Source organism: Schistocerca piceifrons, chromosome 5 (genome assembly GCF_021461385.2).
Source record: "Schistocerca piceifrons isolate TAMUIC-IGC-003096 chromosome 5, iqSchPice1.1, whole genome shotgun sequence".
In the NCBI taxonomy this organism is placed as follows: domain Eukaryota; kingdom Metazoa; phylum Arthropoda; class Insecta; order Orthoptera; family Acrididae; genus Schistocerca; species Schistocerca piceifrons.
The window spans coordinates 159,459,069-159,480,577 of NC_060142.1; the positions used below are offsets into that span (position 1 = coordinate 159,459,069).

A 21,509-nucleotide genomic window follows, 5' to 3' on the forward strand; every position below is an offset into this window, starting at 1 on the left:
GCAAATTGTTCAGTATGTAGAGGACTTTTAACTAAGGGTAATCTTTTCCATCACAATATAATTTTCTAAGGCTGAAAATAGAATTAAATACACCTTGCATTATGAATATCAACTACAATAAATTTCACATTTCTGACTGTTTTGTGTAATTTTGTAATTTTCACAAATGCAATATGTGGTTCAAAAAGCTGCTTTCAAAGCCAATGAAATACTTCTGCTAACAACTTGTACAATTATTTTTTAGAATTAGTTTGCATTTTATGGTTTATTCATGTTAAAGACAGAAAAAAACACTAATTATGATGAAACACTCACGATACTGAATTTCATTTCTATGTTTATTAATTTCTTTGACAAAAGCTAAACATGTATAATTTGTTGGAATTCCACTTTGATGGGGGAAAAAACCAATAAAGAAGACTGTGGAAATTGGAAAACGAAATTTGTACAACTTAATAGCACAGTACATGTCTAATTCATAGATTTTCATGCATACATTACACCTACAAGACATTTATTTATTTATTATTATTAATTTTTTTCCTGTGGAACAAAATGCTTGACAATGCGTGGGACCTTCCACCAATCAGTGAAATATTCTAGAATAGTAGACATTAGCAAACACCTGCTTTTGATTGCACACAAAGAGAAATTAATAAACAAAATGATTGTAGCAAAAAAAAGTTTTATGTAAGTTCCATAATAAATTCACAGCCTTTCAAAGTCCAATACATCACTTTCCACCTTAAACAGAAATGCAGATCACAGGTTTTTTTTACATTGTCCATATAAGTTCATCTTGAATTTGTCGTTTCATTACTACTTGCACTATTATTGAAACTAGTTTCTGAGGAGCTGGTGCTGCAGCTGCAAACTTCACAGTTGAGTTTCTGATACTCATCCCTTCGCACACTTGATGGAACTTGCTCTCCCGAACTACAGTTTCCAGAATTAGTACTTTCACTTTCATGAATGTCTTTGGCTGCATCAATATCCAAGCTATTCTGATCAACTTCACTGTATTCTGATGGAGACGACACATTTCTGGCAGTTTTCTGTACTTGGGTGATACCTGTCACTGCCTCAGTTGCAGCGGATTCATTATTGCAAGGATATAAGATATCTTCATCCGAAGAAGAAGTAGTAGGCATTAATGGGAATGAATTACAAGAGATTGGTGGATGCCGGACAAACAAACAGTAGTCAGAGTCATCATCAACATCTTCATCATAGCTGTCACTTGCGTACGTCATGTCAAAGTCTCCATCATCAACAATATCCCAAAATTGCTCTGTTGATCCCTCATAAGACATTCCTTCCCAGTCTACCATGCTCCCCACATGTTCATATGTATACATGGAAGCACCAAATTGTAAACGTGCAGCTTCAATTTCAAAACGAGGAACTAACACAGTGGGAAGGTTTAATACAGATACAACTAATTCGTGAATGACAGAAGGACACAGCTTATGTATTAGGTTCCAATGATCCTTTATCAAATTTGGATTTACACCACAGTATTCTTTGCTACATTCTGACAGATCAGAATTTACGTCATCTGAACTTGATTCAAAAGTTGGACGAGCTTGTACAGTATCAGTTTCAATTAAGTCATCATCCCAATTTTCTATAGCATCTACAGCAGGCACTGTGACTGCGGTCTTCATTTCTTCTTTTGTTTCATCTTCTGCGCCTTTTAAATTAGTAAGCAACTCAAATGCCTGAGCTGAAAGAATAAATTGTACAATCACTACAGTGGCATGAGTATAATACATGGGAATATCTGACATCATTTTGAACATCTAGTCATGTTACAACAATAATCTGATACATACCACAAGCAACTACAAACAGAATATAATGTAATACTTACCCAATGGTTTCTCGAATAATATATGGTGCAAGATCTGCCGGACGCACAATTGTTGCAGTCCTGCCTTTACATGTCCAAACAACAGTATACCTATTTCTTGCATTGTTATTCCCTTAAGCAGCATTTCTTGTGCATCAAATTTAGTTTCACTAGACAGCAATTTCTCCAATTCTTCAAGTACATTTGGAGTGAAAAGTTCTGAGGTGTATGTATTATCAACAACAGGGTAAACAGCACATGCCATAACTTTATTCATCAAATTAACATTGAATGGCAGAGGTCTTTCTATAGATTCCAGTCTTGAGTGTGTGAAAACTGATGAATGATTAATGTATGGAGATGACTGCTGCAACAAAGGTGCATAGAGTGCAGAAACACCATTTGAGGTCGCCTCCACTCCAAAACCTCTGTTAGTTTGGTCTGCTGAAGGTAGTCTGTGCCACCTAGCAGCATACACTTTTGCGCGATGTCCTGGATCAGCACCTCTGTGTAATAAATCCATTGCCAACTGAGGGGAACCAGCCAGCATAGCACGCCACAATGCAGTTTCATTTGAAGAGTTCTGTGACTCTAATGAGGATATCTGAAATCATAATTTTGAACATTTGTAAGTATGTTATAGAACAATGATGCAGTAATAAATTGTCAAATGGCTCTGAGCACTATGGGATTTAACTGCTGAGGTCATCAGTCCCCTAGAACATAGAACTACTTGAACCTAACTAACCTAAGAACATCACACACATCCATGCCTGAGGCAGGATTCGATCCTGCGACTGTAGCGGTCGCGCGGTTCCAGACTGTAGTGCCTAGAACTGCTCGGCCACCCCAGCCGGTGTGCAGTAATAACTGCAGGTAATTGACAAGAGGGGACAACAACAATATGGAAAAGATAGACTGCTGCTCACCACACAGAGAAGGCAATGATTTGCAGGCTGGCACAATGAAAAGGACTGCAAAAATATTTAAGCTTTCAGACAAAGACCTGCTTCCAAAACAGAAAACATACACATTTGCACAAAATATGTGGACACTGTCTCCAACTGCTGTGTGAATGTGTGTGTGAAATCTTATGGGACTTAACTGCTAAGGTCATCAGTCCCTAAGCTTACACACTACTTAACCTAAATTATCCTAAGGATGAACACACACACCCATGCCCGAGGGAGGACTCGAACCTCCGCCAGGACCAGCCGCACAGTCCAAGACTGCAGCGCCTAAGACCACTTGGCTAATCCTGCGCGGCAGTGTGTGTGTGTTCTACTTCAGAAGAAGCACGTCTATTTGATAGCAATCTAGCCTTTCCATATTGTTAATATGAGTGGTTGAGGAATTTTTCAATGAGTAATGGATACAACATTTTAAACAAAAAGTAATACAGCCAAGAACAGTTTAATATCCAAATTATATTCTCAAAAATGATTACATACACTCTGCATAAATTATCAGTAATACCCTTATTTACCTAAACTTTGCTAGTCCATCAAAAATGCTTCCACCAAATGAAGTTACAGTAATATATACACAATTTATTGTCTTCTCTTTGAAAAGAAATAAAAATGTATGGAAAGTATGAAAATTGTACTATATTACTGATTTGTAAAACTGTACTTGTGAATACAGCAGATTTGCTAATCTATGTGAAGTATTACACCAACAGCTTAATGACAGATTCGTATAACATTAAAGTTGCTCATGATATCATTTACGTGCAGGACAGGAGCTTAATTTGAAGACAGTTTCTATAGAGTAATTGTTTCGGTGCTTTGGAGAATTTTTAACATTAGTGGGGCATATACCACATGTTCAAGTATGAAATGCGGATTTCAGACAACAGATGTTGCACCAATGCAGTTTCCGCTCTAAAGTTTTGACACTGCGTCATTTTGTTATCTCATCAACAAGTGACAGATGTGTAGGAGTGATAAATATGGGAAGTGTATGCATAGTGTTGCGTTGTTGTGTTCAATATGTTGAAATTTATGTCAAACAAAGATCATCTGCAGACAGGATTAATTTTTTGTTTTTATTTGAAGAAAACTGCTGCTGAATCACTCCGATTACCTCGAGAATCTTATGGTGAACATGCTCCATCGCAAGATATGTGCGAACAATGGTTTCGGCACTTCAAAAATGGTGACTTTGATGTTGCAAACAAGGAACAGGGAAAACTGCCAAAAATATATGAAGATGTGGAACTGGAAGCATAGCTCAACAAAGATGATTCGCAACCACAAAAACAACTTGCTGAGCAATTGGGCATTAGTCAACAAGCTGTTTGCAATCAGCTACAAGAGATGGGAAAGGTTCAGAAGACTACATGAGTAGAACGACAGGCATATGGAAAAGCACAAAAAACCGTGAGATTTTGCTCACTCGGTACAAAAGGACGTCTTTTTGCATCGTATAGTTACAGAGAATGAAAAGTGGATTTATTTTGACAATTGCAAGTGCAAAAGAAAATGGGTAGACCCAAGCACACCACTCACATCAACCGCAAGACCACATTGCTTTGGCAGGAAGATGATGCCCTGTGTTTGGTGGGGCCAGAATGGCCTGTTCTATTATGAACTGTTAAAACCTGGAGAACGGTTATTACTAAATGTTACCAACAACAACAACTGACCGACCTGAACCATTCGGTGCTTGAATACAGGCCACAATACTGAAACAGGCAACACAAAGTCATTTTTCTTCATGACAATGCACCTTCACATGTTGGAAGCACTCAGCTGGGAAGCTCTACCCCATGTGGCTTACTCACCAGATTTTGCTCCTTCCGATTACCACTTGTTTCCATTGAAGAGTCATGCACTTGCTGAGCAGCACTTTCCTTCATATGAAGATGTGAAAAAATGGCTCAATGAATTGTTCACAGAAAAAGGGGAAATTTTTTACTGGTGTGGTATTCACAAATTGCCCAAAAGATGGGAAAAATGTTTAACAATTTTTTAAGACTTAAATCACTTAATAACAGCAAGTCTTCTGGTCCAGACTCTGTATAACAATTACACTCCTTTCAGCGTACGCTGATGCAACAGCTCCATACTTAACTATCATATACAACCGCTCGGTCAATGAAAGATCTGTACCCAAAGACTCGAAAGTTGCACAGGTCACACCAATATTCAAGAAAGGTGGTACGAGTAATCCACCAAATTAGAGGCCCATATCATTAACGTCAATATGGAGCATGATTTTGGAACATATATTGTGTTCAAATATTATGAATTACCTCAAAGAGAATGGTCTATTGACACACAGTCACTATGGATTCAGAAAACATCATTCTTGTGAAGCACAACTAGCTCTTTACACACACGAAGTGTAGAGTGCTATTGACAAGGGATTTCAAATTGATTATGTATTTGTAGATTTCCAAAAGGCTTTTGACACTGTACCACACAAGCGGCTTGTAGTGATATTGCATACTTATGGAATATCGTCTCAATTATATGGCTGGATTCATGATTTCCTGTCAGAGAAGTCACAGTTTGTAGTAACTGACGGAAACTTGTCGAGTAAAACGGAAGTGATATCTGGAATACTATAAGGTAGTGTTATAGGCCATCTGCGTTTATTATTGATATAAATGATTTAGAACACAACTGATCAATTGTTTTAGGTTGTTTGCAGATGATGCTGGCATTTATTGTCTCGTAAACTCATCAGAAGGTCAAAACCAATTGCAAAACAATTTAGAAAAGATATCTGAATGGTACAAAAATTGGCAATTGACCCCGAATAATGAAAAGTGCAATCATCCACCTGAGTGCCAAAAGGAATCCATTAAATTTCACTTAAATGAGAAAGCAGTCTAATCTAAAGACCATAAATTCAACTAAATACCTAGGAATTACAATTATGAACAATTTACATTAGAAAGAAAACAGAAAATGTCATGCAGACGGCAAACCAAAGGACTGTGTTTTATTGGCAAAAAACTTAGAAAATGTAACTGATCTACAAAAGAGACTTAATTTTGAAGGCCTCGTTGTTTTCCTTGTTCTGTCTTCGGTACATCTGTACTGCTCTATGTACTTGCCGAGGCAAAAATCCATTGTTCAAGATGACAGTCTGTATGTGTTCCAGTTTCGTTTGCAGGCTATCTGTCAGCATCTGGTATGGTATGTGCTTGGTGGATCACGGTCTTTAGAATGCCATCATTTGTACAGGATGGTGGCAGCTAGTGGATTGGTCAGTATGAGTGGCCTTTTGAAACATTGAATGCCCAATTGTGCCATCACTCTTACATTGCAGAAAGATGTCTAAAAACAGCACGGAACCATCTTTGTCCACCTCCATTGTAAACTTTATTTCATCTTTGTCCACCTCCATTGTAAATTTTATTTTTTCATGTGTGGACTTCAGATCTTGAAGGAACTTCTGGAAATTGTATAAACCATGAGGCCAAATTATAAAGTTGTCACGGACGTATTCCCAAAACATCGTTGGTTTTAAAATAGCTCAGGTGAGAGCTCGCCCTTTAGATACTTCCATAAAAAGGTTGCTATCTTGGAAACAAAGGAGCCCCATGCTGACAGTCAGATTGTTCAAAACACGCATTGTCAAATCAAAAGTATGTCAAGGAGAGATGATGCTGAAACAGCACTGTAATGTCAGCTTCAAACCTATTGCCAGTGAGATGCAATGTGTCCACCAATTGTACATTTGTAAAAAGTGAAACAACATCAAAACTGACCAACAAACCGCTGATTTCTATCTTGAGTGACTGGAGTCTGCTGATAAAATAACTCGAATTTTGTATATGACGGCACTTGCCTACAATGTGTTTAAGTAAATGTTGTAAAATTGTAAGTGGCTGCTTCCAGTTCTGCTCACTATTTTTTTATCAGCAAACTCCAGTCACTCAAGCTGGAAAGCAGCGAAACCAACTGTATTTGGCGATACTTTGTTGACACTTTTATAATTTGCCCTCAAGGTTCGGACAGTCTCCAAGAGTTCCAACATCAGAACATAATAGAAAAATAAAATTTACTATGGAGGTGGAGAAAGATGGTTGTTTGTCATTTTTAGACATCTTTGGCTGCTTCCAGTTCTGCTCACTATTTTTTTATCAGCAAACTCCAGTCACTCAAGCTGGAAAGCAGCGAAACCAACTGTATTTGGCGATACTTTGTTGACACTTTTATAATTTGCCCTCAAGGTTCGGACAGTCTCCAAGAGTTCCAACATCAGAACATAATAGAAAAATAAAATTTACTATGGAGGTGGAGAAAGATGGTTGTTTGTCATTTTTAGACATCTTTCTGAAACATTAGAGTGATGGCACAATCTGACATCCAGTCTTTCAAAAGGCCACTCATTCTTACCTTAATTTACAATCTACTAATTGCCACCATTGTGCACAAATGATGAGGTTCTACAGACCTTGATACACTGAGGTTGTGCCATCTCAGATGCCAACAGCCCACAAATGGAACTGGAACACCTGCAAACTGTCTTTTTCAACAATGGATATTTGTCTCAACAAGTACATAGAGTACTACAGATGTACAAAAGACAGAACAAAGAAAAGGATGAGGCCTTCAAAATCACTGCTTGTCTATCTTTTATTGGAAATGTTTCAGCTAACATAGGCAGAACATTAAGAAGACATAAAGTTAAAGTAATCTTTCGACCGCCTTCCAAAATATCAGCGTTTGTGGGATATATTAAAGACAACTTAAGACTTGTGTGAAGCTAATGTTTACAGAATTCCATGTGAATGCAGCAAATCTTACACAGGGCAAGATCGCATTACAGAATATTAGTGGCATATTCGTCTTCTCCAAGCAAATAGGTCCACTATCAATGAACACTGTTTTTCCACTGGTCATTCGATGAAACATAACGAAACAAAAATTGTGGCCCACATACATCAAACTTTTGGAGTCAATCATCACTGAATCGGTGGAAATACGACTGTCTGAATCCCTTTATGAATTGAGACAGCAGTTTTCAATAAAATTCTGCATGAGACCAGATTATAGAAAAACTTAGTGCTCTGCATAATATGTGGGTCTTCTTGTAATCTTACCATCCGAAGACAATCATTTTGATACCGGAGAGGCGAGCTTTCACGATGGAGGGCACATGGAGCAGTGCACAGACTTACAGCAGGAGTGCATGTGCTTAAGCAGTTCTTTTGAAACTTTATGGAAAAATACAAACAGTCCCAATGCTGCTCATGCCAACAGCCATAACCTTTTGATTGGGTTACAGAGTTTACCATTGTTGTTGTTGCTGTTGCTGTTGTTGTTGTGGTCTTCTGTCCTAAGACTGGTTTGATGCAGCTCTCCATGCTACTCTATCCTGTGCAAGCTTCTTCATCTCCCAGTACCTACTGCAACCTACATCCTTCTGAATCTGCTTAGTGTATTGATGTCTTGGTCTCCCTCTACGATTTTTATCCTCCACGCTGCCCTCCAATGCTAAATTTGTGATCCCTTGATGCCTTAAAACATGCCCTACCAACCGATCCCTTCTTCTAGTCAAGTTGTGCCACAAACTTCCCTTCTCCCCAATCCTATTCAATACCTCCTCCTTAGTTACGTGATCTACCCACCTTATCTTCAGCATTCTTCTGTAGCACCACATTTCGAAAGCTTCTATTCTCTTCTTGTCCAAACTGGTTATCGTCCATGTTTCACTTCCATACATGGCTACACTCCATACAAATACTTTCAGAAACGACTTCCTGACACTTAAATCTATACTCGATGTTAACAAATTTCTCTTCTTCAGAAACGCTTTCCTTGCCATTGCCAGTCTACATTTTATATCCTCTCTACTTCGACCATCATCAGTTATTTTGCTCCCTAAATAGCCAAACCCCTTTACTACTTTAAGTGTCTCATTTCCTAATCTAATCCCCTCAGCATCACCCGATTTAATTTGACTACATTCCATTATCCTTGTTTTGCTTTTGTTGATGTTCATCTTATATCCTCCTTTCAAGACACTGTCCATTCCGTTCAACTGCTCTTCCAAGTCCTTTGCAGAGTTTACCATACACAAATTTATTCACATGTAGGAGTCTGAGATAGTCTGAGAATGAGACATTTGGTGAACAGCATGAACGTTCTACAGTTCACATTTCAAGTTCCCCCGCCCCAGTTCTACAACTGCCAGAATACTTTTGTCAGCAAGAGTGTTGCCCTGAAGGAAAATGATTGATTTTAAAAGATTTTTTTTAAAGTGATGACATGCTGATGCCTGATTTCTTCAAATTGGTGCACAATATTGATGAGTTTTTGTTTTCCCTTTGCAAAGTAACAAAGAAGATGAATCTCTTTTCCATTTCACACTGGTTATAACCTAAGTGGCAGGTGGAAGTGAAGTCATCTCGTTTGGTACATGGTTTCCAGATAACAACAGCTGACTTGACTGTTGTTTTGCTTCAAGTGTGCAGTGATGGAACTATGTCGTATTCAAAGCAAACAGTCATACAGATCAGTTGCATTCTCCTTGAAAAGTTCCTAACATGGCTGTGAATTTAGTTTTCACTTTTACTTTCGGCCAGAATTCAACAAATGCTGTGCCATTTTGTATAAAATGTTAATTCTCCACGTGGAACATGTACCACACTCTGATATGCCTATTGCGTCAGCTATTTCTTTCACTTCTTTAAGACTTGCTTTATATGGATCATCTTCAAGAGATGCACAACACATCTGAATTCAGTTATTCATTTCATAACTGTTAAAAATAAAGAAGATGAGTCCTTAAAACACTGAAGAAAGATCAACAACTATGAATGATAAACTGCAAAAAGAGAAGGGGAGGGGGGGGGGGGGGGGGGGGCGAGAATTTAATGATGCACTAGTACTTCAATTTATTTAAATGAAACCCTGACACCCATCAACTTTAAAAAAGCTTCTATTTCACACAACAAGGTTGCATCAATCTTTATTGTATAACACATACAGAGATAAGAAAGTTGTTTCATCATAGATTTTCCATTGCTTGAAAACATAAATTTCACTGATATCAGTGCCACTTCTGTATCTGGCTGACGGATTTTCATGTTTTCCTGGTACATGTGGTTTGTTTGGGTAATCCTTTGAACAATTAATCTGTGCTGTATTCGAAATCACATTTGCTGGATCATACTTTGATTTACAGCAGTGAAAGTCATCGATAAATGTTTTGCTATTAAAATCTTCCATTTCACCAACATGAATTCTACCCTTAAAATGACCTAACAGAAAGCAATCAAATGGGATGATACACACAGAACCACATCCAAAGCTTGTCACATGTGACATGCTCATAAGGACAAAGAGCAGATTTCTGGAAAAGACTATTTCACTGCAAGTTCTCCAACTGCACAAAGCATATACCATAAAGTCAAAACATGAAGAATAAGTATGTGAAATGTCCAATACCTATATTGTATGAATGCCACATCAAATGACCATTTTTGGGATGTCTTTTATGTTTTATATGACACTTCAGAGAAGTTTGAAATCATGAAAGCAGGTTGTATATGTGGAAGAGACGGCGAGATAATTCACACAGTGGTAAGACAGATTTCGAAACCAGATTTTAAAGTGCAAAACATTTTCAGGCATTGAGTGGACTCTCAGCATAATTTATGAATTGGAAATTAAAACTGAAGAGATTGCAGGAAGGTATTAATTCAAAGACATGGAACCTTGATACGAACTGCAAGGCTGCAGAAACATACACGACTAGAAGAAAGACAGGTTCTAGCTATAGGAAAATTAGAGACACCTTTGGAAAAAAAGGGTAGTAGCTGTATGAATACAAAGAACTCAGATCGTAAATCAAAACTAAGCAAAGAACGGAAAGCTGAAAGGAGGAAGGAATAAACAGGATGGCTATCCAAAGGAAATGAACTTGAAGACAGTATTATAGAAATATAAGAGGAAATAAATGAAGATGATTTGGGATATACAACATGGTTAGAAGAATTTTACAAAGACCTGATTCAAAACAAGGTCTAAAGAGCAGGTGACAATCCTTCAGAATTATTAAGATTATTCCACTTGATGTGCAAGATATATGAGACGTGTGAATATTACCAAACCATCAGTTTAATAAATCATGGTTCCAAAATGGTGATACAAATTATTTACAGAAGAATGGAAAAATTGTTAGCAGCCAATATCGGCAAAGATCTGTTTGATTCTGGATAAAGTTAGAACACGTAGAGCAATACTGTCTCTATGACTTACCTTTGAAGATAGACTGAAGACAAGTGAACCTACATTTATAGTATTTGTAGACTTTGCAACCGCTCATGGCTCTGCTGACTCAAATACACTCTTTGAAATTCTGATGTTAGCAGGAGTAAGATACAGAGAGTGAAATATTATCTTGAGTTGAAGGGAAGAAAAGGAAAACAGCAGTCGAGGAGAGAGGGGTATAGGATTGTGACTTCTCCCTGATGTTATTCAATCTGTACATTACTGCTTGCTGAAAGGAAACCAAGGAGAAATTTGGAAAGGGAATTAATGCTTGGGGATAAGAAATAGAAACTTTGCAGTTCGCCGGTAACATTATAACTCCATCAGAAATGACAAAGGACTTGGAAGAGTAGTTGAATGGAATGGATTGTGTCTTTAAAAGAGGTTGTAAGATAAACATCAACAATAATTTAACAATGGTAGTCAAATTAAATCAGGTCACACTGACAGAATTAATCAGGAAATGATACACTAAAAGTAGTTGATGAGTTTTGGTATTTGGGCAGAAGAATAAATGATGACAGCCGAAGTACAAAGGATATAAAATGAAGAGTGGCAGTAGCAAGAACAATGTTTCTGAAAACAAGAACTTTGTTAACATAAAATGCAAATTTAAGTGATAGGACGTCTTTTCGGAAGATATTTGTGTTCAGAATAGCATTGTATGGAACTGAAAAGTAGATGTCTACAACATAATTAGGCATAAAGATTTCATCTCTCTAGTGGATCTTGTTTTACTCGGGCAATTCTGTCGCACATGATGTTCTCTACTAATCAATTATGTTGTCATTTACTTCATCACTTATCTACAGAAATTCTGCATCCACTCTTCATTTCTAAGTGTTCTACAGTGTCCCCTATAAGAAGTATGAAATATTTATATATCATTTATGACTTTAAATTTTATGGCAACCAAACTTCATATAGTGAATTGTGTTTGTATGAAAATAGCTGGGCATCTCCAAAATTTGAAACACACTGTATATGTTCCTTCAGTTCACTACTTCCAATACAGTTTCTCTCAAACCAAGATACAGCCAGCAGCCTCTGGTAACCACAATATCCAGGCTGCACTGGGCTGTCAGTCTTGAAGAGTTTCATGGCAGGCTTAAATTTCAACAGATCAGAATTCATTGCAAGGCTCTGTGGGCTGAAACTGCTTCTAAAGGCTAGTTAAAAATGGGTTTTAGTAGCCAATCTCGTCATCTTTATCAGGTGTTAGTGCTACAGTTTACGATAGTTGTGGTGGCAACAGAAGTGAGTATAGTTTTCAGAGTTAGGCATTAACATAAATCACTTTGTACAATAAGCATGTGCTGTCAAAGAATTCATCTGATTACGGTTAGTCAAACAACCATCACAATGATTTTCCCTGTAGAAGATAATGTCATCTCTCTAGTTTCCTATCTAGAAGCCTGCCTGGGCAATTACAATAAGGTCCTATAATATGGAGGGATAACAGGAAGGACATGACAGTGACAAGATATTAGGGAAGACATTATATCATTCTTCATATGGGATCCATCTAACATGTGAAATGCAGACCATTCCACCTACAGAGAACGAGTTCCATTAAACATTTCAATATCCCAACAGAAATGGAAGTACATCAATAACTGAATGTTACAGTGAAGGTGCTGCTTTTTTCATTTTTCCTTGGAGGTTTCTGTTTTTGATCCCACAGCATCCGTTAAGTGTTAAGTGTGTATAGTGAAGCTTTCAGTAGTTGTGAAAACAATAGGGGCATACAAAGTTGCAGTATTATATTATTGACGTTCACTTAAATGAAAATATTGAGAAGCAAAGTACTCACATCAGGATTTTTGTCCCAAATTCTCTGCAGAATATCAAGAGCTGCATCACCATCAGCATATGATATTACGTCCATTAAGGGTGTAGTACCATGACCATTAGGAATGTTCAGGTTTCCACCTAAGTGAGAAAACACCACATAAATAAAAATTGTACTGTAAAGTTTCAGTAAAATATCTGTGTTCACATGGCAGCAGAAGACAAAAATTTTAAATTTCCATGTATTAATAAAGTAAAATATCAACTATATTCAACAATCACTCAATAGGAGTTTAACATCAATCTGATCTAGGACTTTTGGGTGATGCATCTCAATTTTTGTCATTAAAATGGTTGTGTAGATGATTTATCATGCACAGAAAGCATGAAACGAAAGTTAGCAACTGAAATTTTTTTGCATCTTTCCAGTGTCAGCATGTTTTGTAGTACTTTTTCCTTCTTCTGCACCTTTACTCCTTTCCCACAAGATACCCTTTCCCCTGCTTTTGAGAGCTACTGCAGAATGTTTGGTTTCTGGCTGGAGTGAGTTTCTCATGTAAGACACAAAATAAAAAGTTTCTGTAACATTTTAGTTTTTGAAAAACGGTAAAAGAGACATACATCTTACTAAACTTCAAGTGAGCTATTTTGCAGAAGAGCTAATTCTGAAAATTTATGTTATCTTAAGAAAATTAATATTGTTGATCACTGTTAACAATCCAAAAATATCAATAATATTTCACTGTCAGATTTTCATGCTTTGTTTGCACTTTGTTTTGGTAGAATATTGTAAAGCACCCACATATCCCTCAAATTAGTTTCTAGTGCAGTATCTTTCTTCTTTATTACATCTTCAAAGCAATACCATGCCTCCAGGCATTTCAAATAAATTGTCACACCATTGAGGTTATGTCTACTTCTTAGCTTCTTTGCCTGAAATGCTCATACATACCTTCTGGGTATCTTCAGCTTCACTGGACACGCCATTTTACACTTGTTAACATAAGAGATCATCTTTTGTCACCTCTTCTAACACATGTTCACTGAGAGATTCGGAACTTTGATTATCTTTCTAGTGATTTATTTCCACTTGGAAACTTATTGCTTACATATCAGCTGTCGACCCAACATGGTACAATAATACTTTCTACAGAAATGTTTTGGTACTTGTATTGTACTGAATAAGTCAATCTTACATTAAATAGTTATTTACAGGAACAAATTTTGAAAATTGTAACCCCCCCCCCCCCCAACGCACACACACACACACACACACACACACACACACACACAGTGCTCAATGACCTGTGACTACAGTTCTGCAGGTTGACTGGAAGGGAGGGTTGTGTCAAGTAGAGTGGGAGAGGGGAGAAAGGAAATGGGGACCAAGAGGAGGGATTGGGGAAGGGTGGATATCAGCACAGAGGATGGCAACATTGGTATGGCATAGGAATGCAGGAGGGAGCTGCAGCAGTTATACGGGATAGGAATGTGACCTGAACATTGGCACCAACGAGTTCATGCAGCACACAATGGCAATGAGTTAGAATAGATTGGGAAGCGGGTGACAGAACAGAGGAAGGGGAGTCTGTTAGCAAGCAGAGGAAGGAGTGTCTGCAGGGAAGCAGAGGAAGGAGGGGGGATGGGGGGGGGGGGGGTGAGCAGAGGTGGTAGAGATTATTTCAGTGACAACATAGTAACCAGCTGAGGGGGCATCCGGGACTGACGGGTTTATTAATTTTGAGAATCACGAAAAAGGGGTGAATGAGGGGTCAATACCCCAAACCATCTTCCTCCCAAATAAGGCCAAGAGAGTTCTTGTGTTATATCTTAACACCCCCTTGGTCCTCCCACCAATTCCAAAAACTAGCTGCAAAAGAGCACTTTCCTCTTCACCCAAGTATCATCCTGGAAAATCTTCATCAGAACTTGCGCTACCTATTATTGTGCATGGCAATGGGGAATAATCCACCCACAATCCTCCTCTCAGCTCCAAAAGCAATATCGCATTGCCCACTCAATCTAACAAAAGTCTCGGTCCATCTCTATGCCACCACCACCCCCAAGTCATATGGATCATATCCCTGTGGAAGACCCAGATGCAAGACCTGACGGATTCACCATCTTGCACACTCCACTCCAATCCTGTCAAAAGTTTGTCCTATCCTATCAGAGACAAGGCCACATATGAAAGCATCTGTCATATCAGTTATGGTGCAATTTCTGCACAGCATTCTATGGGGGCATGACCAGCAATCATGCTGTGCACCTGAATGAGTGGCCACTGTAAAATTGCCAGCAAAGTCAAAAACTTGGTGATCAATCACACTGCTGGACACAATATGCTAGAGTTCAATGGCTGTCATCCCCCCCCCCCCCCCCCTCCCACTCGAATCCAGCCAAGAGTTGTTGCAATACATCCTGCGTTCCTGTTATCCTCCATGCCTCAATCTCACTAGCCTCCTGCTCCACAACCACCTCCACCCTGCTCCAGGAAACAAATTACACCAAGCCAGCACCCACATTCTCTCCTTCTGTTCTGTCACCTCCTCACAATCCACTCTTTCCCGCCATTGTCTTCATGTACCGCACAAATCCACGGTGTTGGTGTGGGTGTGTCACATTCCTAACCCACTGAAAAGGTGCAGAAATTTTGAGACTTAAAACCCTGAACTACACATCAATGTATCACGCTAAAATTTCTGCCCCCTTGATGACGTATTTGAATGAGTAAACATGCAGAGTTATCATGTGATTTCTGGTACTGATTCATGCTATACGATGTTGTTCTGCAAAACCATTCACTTATGCACTGTAGATATTTGTCTCTGTTTGGTTTTGTGCACGTTCTGTTTGAGGTGTTTGTTGGGCTACAGGCAATGTTGGAGAGCAGCAGCTGATGGTGTGACATTATTTCCATCTGCAACTCCAAGGAATATGCCATACAGATGATTCCTGGAACACTAATGAACAATGCTGAAGAAGAGGCTGTCAAGCTTGGATGTATATTTTAAGCAGTCTCTTGTATGAAATCTGTAGATGGAGCTGTTTTATGATACATCACAAGAGACGTCATATGATGGGATTGAGTCTGGATAAAAAGTAATTTGTTAATGAGAACTCCAGTCTACCAGTTTAAGTAGAATAGGTAAATAGCTGTTTCATGTGGTGTACCCCAGATCAAGAGCTGTATGAGAGTACTACACAACTGTCACGGTCAAAGTTTAAGTCAGTATCACTAACAAAGTCGTGCTGTACCCCCGCACATGGCAACCATCATTCAAAGAAAAAAAGAAAAAGCAGCAAGGTTACTAATGATTCACAGCAGTAAAAAAACTTATACTTCAAGATAAATACAACAAAAAATTGTTATTACAAAGAAATAACATACAAAAACAATAGAAGAGAACATTTAAATGAAGAAGACCGGCACTAATAGAGCTTTGTGTTTGTATTGCAGTATCCAAGTGCAACAACTGTAAAATGTTAAAACATCAAGAGACATTACATTAACATCTACAAAAGTGACATAAATAAACTTTAAAATAGAATAATACAGTTTATTTGATATTCACAAAATATTTGAAAGTTAAACCGAGAATAAATTTTACTTAGCTGCAAATAAACAAAATACTGCAACACAAATAAACACAGAGACATTTAACGATGACTTACGGATGGATGTTGAACTTAAAAAACTGGGAGCATTATACATTAATCTGAGGAGCTCCTATAAAAATATACGAAGAAATAACCCAGCGAATAAGAGAAGAGCTTGTGCTATGTCATTAATGTAAATCCACATCACTACAACACAACACGGCTTGCATTATGAGTAACTGAGCACAAGCCGGTAATGGGCAAGAACTAATATGAGGAGACGCTTCCAGCAAGCAGTGATAACAGCTACAAGAACAAAGGTCGACATAATACAGTGAGCTGCTACCACCTGCCAATGTCAGTTCAACGCCCTCCCTGCAATGACAGCTATGGTAGACACAACACAGCTAGCTGCCACTGGTAGCAGTTCAAGCTATGACTGACAATAGCACTACACAACGAACATCCACTAACAGCAGTACTATCCAGTGGGTACAAACGAAATTTTAATTTACAAAGTGAACTGTTGAAATTTTGTGATCATAGGCCTACAGACATTTGAACACGAGATAGAAAAATTCTGTACCTTAATACAACAAAGTCATTTGCAACTGCTTATCATCAAGACATATAGTAATATACACAGATAGTTATGACACACACACACACACACACACACACACACACACACACACACACACACTTACTTCTTTTCCAATATTTTAATGAAAAATTAAATAGATTATGAACACGACTTCGGCAGGAGATAATACGGCAATCGAAAAATTTATGCAGATGGTACTAAACAAATTTTTCAAGACTGACCATAGATTTGTTCAAATAGAACACAACTTTAGCATTATGAATAACAAATTTTTACAAACTGAATCTAGATTAGATACAGTGGAGTCCAGAAGAGGGCACGTGGGCACATCAATAAGTACTTCCATCTCTCAATTAAATCAGGGTGGACAGGTAAGAGAAACGATTAGTTATGGGTTTCCAACATGTGGCAGAAACAGTAGGAGAAAATCTAGATAGTAAACTAGAACACGTACACACACGCATACACATCTGAATAGGATACATTAATAGCAAGCATCGAAGTTTTAGAGAAAGAGATGCTGAAAACTAAGAATATTTTACAAAACTACATTAATAAAAATATAAATGCTCTTTCAGTAATTATTAATCAACTGGAGCCACAATTAGGAGAGAGAGTCAGAGAACTAAAAAATAATAACAACTCAAAGAATTCATTTGAAGATAAATCTTCATCATCAATTAACACAATACCATTAGATGCAGGCATATATTACAAAATAATAATAACAATTGAGTTTACTGTAAAGGCCACATACACTAATAGTTTAAACATAGAATATACCACAAAGGAAATTAGAAAAGAATCTGAACAACTTTCAGATCAAAATTTAACACACCCTATTAGCAATGATGACTTTAATACAATACTAAAGCAACAGATCAAACTACAAATTTCCCTTTGGCAGTACATCAACTGTCTGGAGACATAAACACGATATTATTTCTAAAGTCATTCAAAGGAATGGACATATTATAACCAAATAAGATCTGTGTTACGTTTCAGCTAGAAGATTTCACAACATATCACAATTCTGAGGTAGCATTTAAGTCAAAGTATTGGAGCACGGGTGCTCACAAGAAGTTGTGGTTACTAGGCTCCAAATTACACAACAGTGGTAATTGGAAAGGATACAGAGAATTCGTAGAATGGCATCTCAACAAAGCAAAGTATTCAGATGACCTAATTAGGAAAGAACATTTACATGAAGTACTCATTAGTAGATTACCTTAGAAGGTCAAAGATAGGCTTCTACAAAAAGATTGGGGAAAAGTGTCACCATTATTAGAATACTCAAAGCATATCGTTATGTAGAACAGTTATTTGACAGATGGCAAAATAACAATGCCAATAACAGTAATGGTAAATTCAAAACCACCCTGCATGGATGAAATCCAAAATGATGATTATTAGGAATCCGCCTTGATTGCAAATAGAAACTGGATGTTCTCAAAATCCAAAATATCTACATCTACATACATACTCCGCAAGCCACCATAAGATGCTTGGTGGAGGGTACCCTGTGCCACTACACTACTTGTCATTTCACTTCCTGTTCCACTCACAAATAGAGCGAGGGAAAAACGACTGTCTGTACGCCTCCGTACGAGCCCTATTTCTCGTATCTTACCTTCGTGATCCTTATGCACAACATATGTTGGCAGCAGCAGAATCGTTCAGTAGTCAGCTCCAAATGCCGGTTCTCTAAATTTTCTCAATAGTGTTTCCTGAGGAGAGCACTGTCTTCCCTCCATGGATTCACATTTGAGTTCCTGAAGCACCTACATAACACGTTTCGTTCGAACCTACTGGTAACAAATCTAGCAGTCCTCCTCTGAATTGCTTCAATGTCTTCCTTCAATCCGACCTGGTACGGATTTCAAACACTTCACGAGTACTCAACAATAAGTCACACCAGCATTATATATGTGGTCTCCTTTATGGGCGAACCACTCTTTCCTAAAATTCTCCCAACTATTCGCCTCACCTACCACAGTTTTCACATGCTTGTCCCATCTCATATCCTTCTGCAACTTTACATCCAGGTATTTAAACAACTTGACTGTGTCAAGCAGGACACTAGGAATACTGTATCCAAACATTACAGGTTTGATCTTCTTCTCATCTGGATTGACTTACATTTTTCCATATTTAGGGCTAGCTGCCATTCATCACACCAACTGGAAATTTTGCTTAAGTTGTCTTGTATCTTCCTATGGCCACTCAACTTCGACACCTTACCATACACCACAGCATCAACACCAAACAACTGCAGACTGCTGCCCACCCTATCTGCCAATCATTTATGTATATAGAGAACAGCAGCAGTCCTATCACACTTCCCTGGGACACTCCTGGTGATACCCTTGTCTCTGATGAACACTTATAGTTGAGGACAACATACTGGGTTCTATTATTTAAGAAGGCGGAGGAGGAGATTAGTGTTTAACGTCCCGTCGACAACGAGGTCATTAGAGACGGAGCGCAAGCTCGGGTGAGGGAAGGAAATTGGCCGTGCCCTTTCAAAGGCACCATCCCGGCATTTGTCTGAAGCGATTTAGGGAAATCACGGAAAACCTAAATCAGGATGGCCGGAGACGGGATTGAACCGTCGTCCTCCCGAATGCGAGTCCAGTGTTCTATTATTTAAGAAGTCTTTGAGCCACTCAGTATCTGTGAACTTATAACATATGCTTGTACCTTCATTAACAGCCAGCTATGGGGCACTGTGTCAAATGGTTTCCAGAAATCTAGAAATATGGAATCTGTCTGTTGCCCTTCATCCACAGTTCTCAGTATATCATGTGAGAAAAGGGCAAGCTGAGATTCGCACAAGCGGTGCTTTCTAAAAACATGCTGATTCGTGGACGTAAGCTTCTTAGCCTCAAGAAAGTTTACTTATTTAAACTGAGAATGTGTTCAAGGATTTGGCAGCAAACAGAAGTTATAGTGTGTTTAAAATTAGTTACAACTTTTGACATTTGGCTGACCGCAGGGGGACATGACGCCGTCGCCCAAGTAACACCAATAGTGAGCCAGTTTTCCCTACCATGCTGCCAGCGGATTGGCTGGTAACGTGCAACTGTTGCCACACCATCAATAAACAGTACCACATAGCTTCACGCATTAGATGCATCAACATTTGTCAGCTCTCGATGTAACGTTGTGTTTTCTGGTGTTAAAGTGTTTTGTAGTCATCAGGTATTGTGAACAAGTGTTTTGCATCGGTGTTGCATTAATAATAGTGCAGTACATCTGAATACTACATTCTCAATAAAAGTGTCCTCCGAAAACATGTTCATGAGTTGGGTAGATAATCTTCCGATGCAAAACATTCCTCGGAATTCTACAACAGTAACTGACAAAATGGGTTACCACTCTGTTGTGATGCATAAAGCTCCAACAATGCCGTGAAGGAAAGCGAATATTTTGCGGGTACAAAGAAATGTTCCTTGAGATAAAGTGAACCAAGCATGTATAAGGTGAAAATAATCGAACTTGCAGAGCTGTATAAGCCATAACTTTATGCTACTGGGTCGACAAACTGGCTAATGATAAAGGGAACAGTTTAATCAGGCTTCCTCTGTATCATGCTCATTAAAATCCAGTAGTGTATATTGGCGTCGGTGAAAAGTAATGTGGCAAAAACCAACAAGAAGTGAAGTTGAAATGTTGACAAATGAAGCCACTGAAAATGTTGCACAATAGGACTGGTCTTGATTTATCAGCAATAACAAGAAGGCGGTTCAGGGGACATTGATTTATGGACTAATGAGTTTTGACGAATACATAACTTGTTGCCATGTTAAAATCTGCTTCTTTTGTCACAACACGGCAGAGTTTAGAAATATTTTTCTCACTAACATTCTAATGCAGTTGGAATTGCGACAGAATCCTGAAATAGTGCATTCTTAAACTAACAACTGAGTGGTAATCAGGTCAATAGTCTATGAAACAGCCCATTCTTAGTATAAAAATAAACTTGTAACATACTCACTTATATTGTCACGAAACCCACAGCAATTCTCATTTCACCAGTTATTGATGGCTCTCAATAATTACATTATTCCATTGAAAAAAATCTGTGGTCGCTTGAATATTGCGGTAGATATGGATGTTTCGCATATTAATCGTATGGCAAAACATTCTCGTCTTTGCGCGCTATCATTTGCCAAAATCTTGTTTGGATATCTCAAACCATTTATGAGATACGAGGAATTTATGAATATTTTATTGTAGTTTTTTCACTGACGTACAAATTCGTCACCAAGCACTTTTTATATTCATTAAAATTGGAAACAGATGGCGATATCCTTACAAGTTTAAAGAATAATTCAATATATCATCTACATTTAATATGCACCAACATGTAACCCATCATGCACCAAATACAAATTCATAGCGATACACATTTTTCACTGTAAAC

The 21,509-nt window shown here is 38.1% G+C and overlaps 1 protein-coding gene across 2 annotated transcripts in view; it reads right to left on the reverse strand.

Annotated features, from left to right (window-relative positions):
* Positions 1 to 452: 452 nt before the first annotated feature.
* The window catches only part of LOC124798050, a 97,154-nt gene continuing 76,097 nt past the window's right edge, over positions 453 to 21,509 (reverse strand). For both annotated transcript variants that reach the window (XM_047261275.1, XM_047261276.1), the window contains 3 exons: positions 12,902 to 13,020; positions 1,874 to 2,456; positions 453 to 1,726 (listed from right to left, as the gene is read on the reverse strand). In XM_047261275.1, coding sequence (XP_047117231.1) covers positions 795 to 1,726; positions 1,874 to 2,456; positions 12,902 to 13,020 — 1,634 coding nt within the window. In that variant the 3' untranslated portion in view covers positions 453 to 794. The remainder of the gene's footprint in view (positions 1,727 to 1,873; positions 2,457 to 12,901; positions 13,021 to 21,509) is intronic.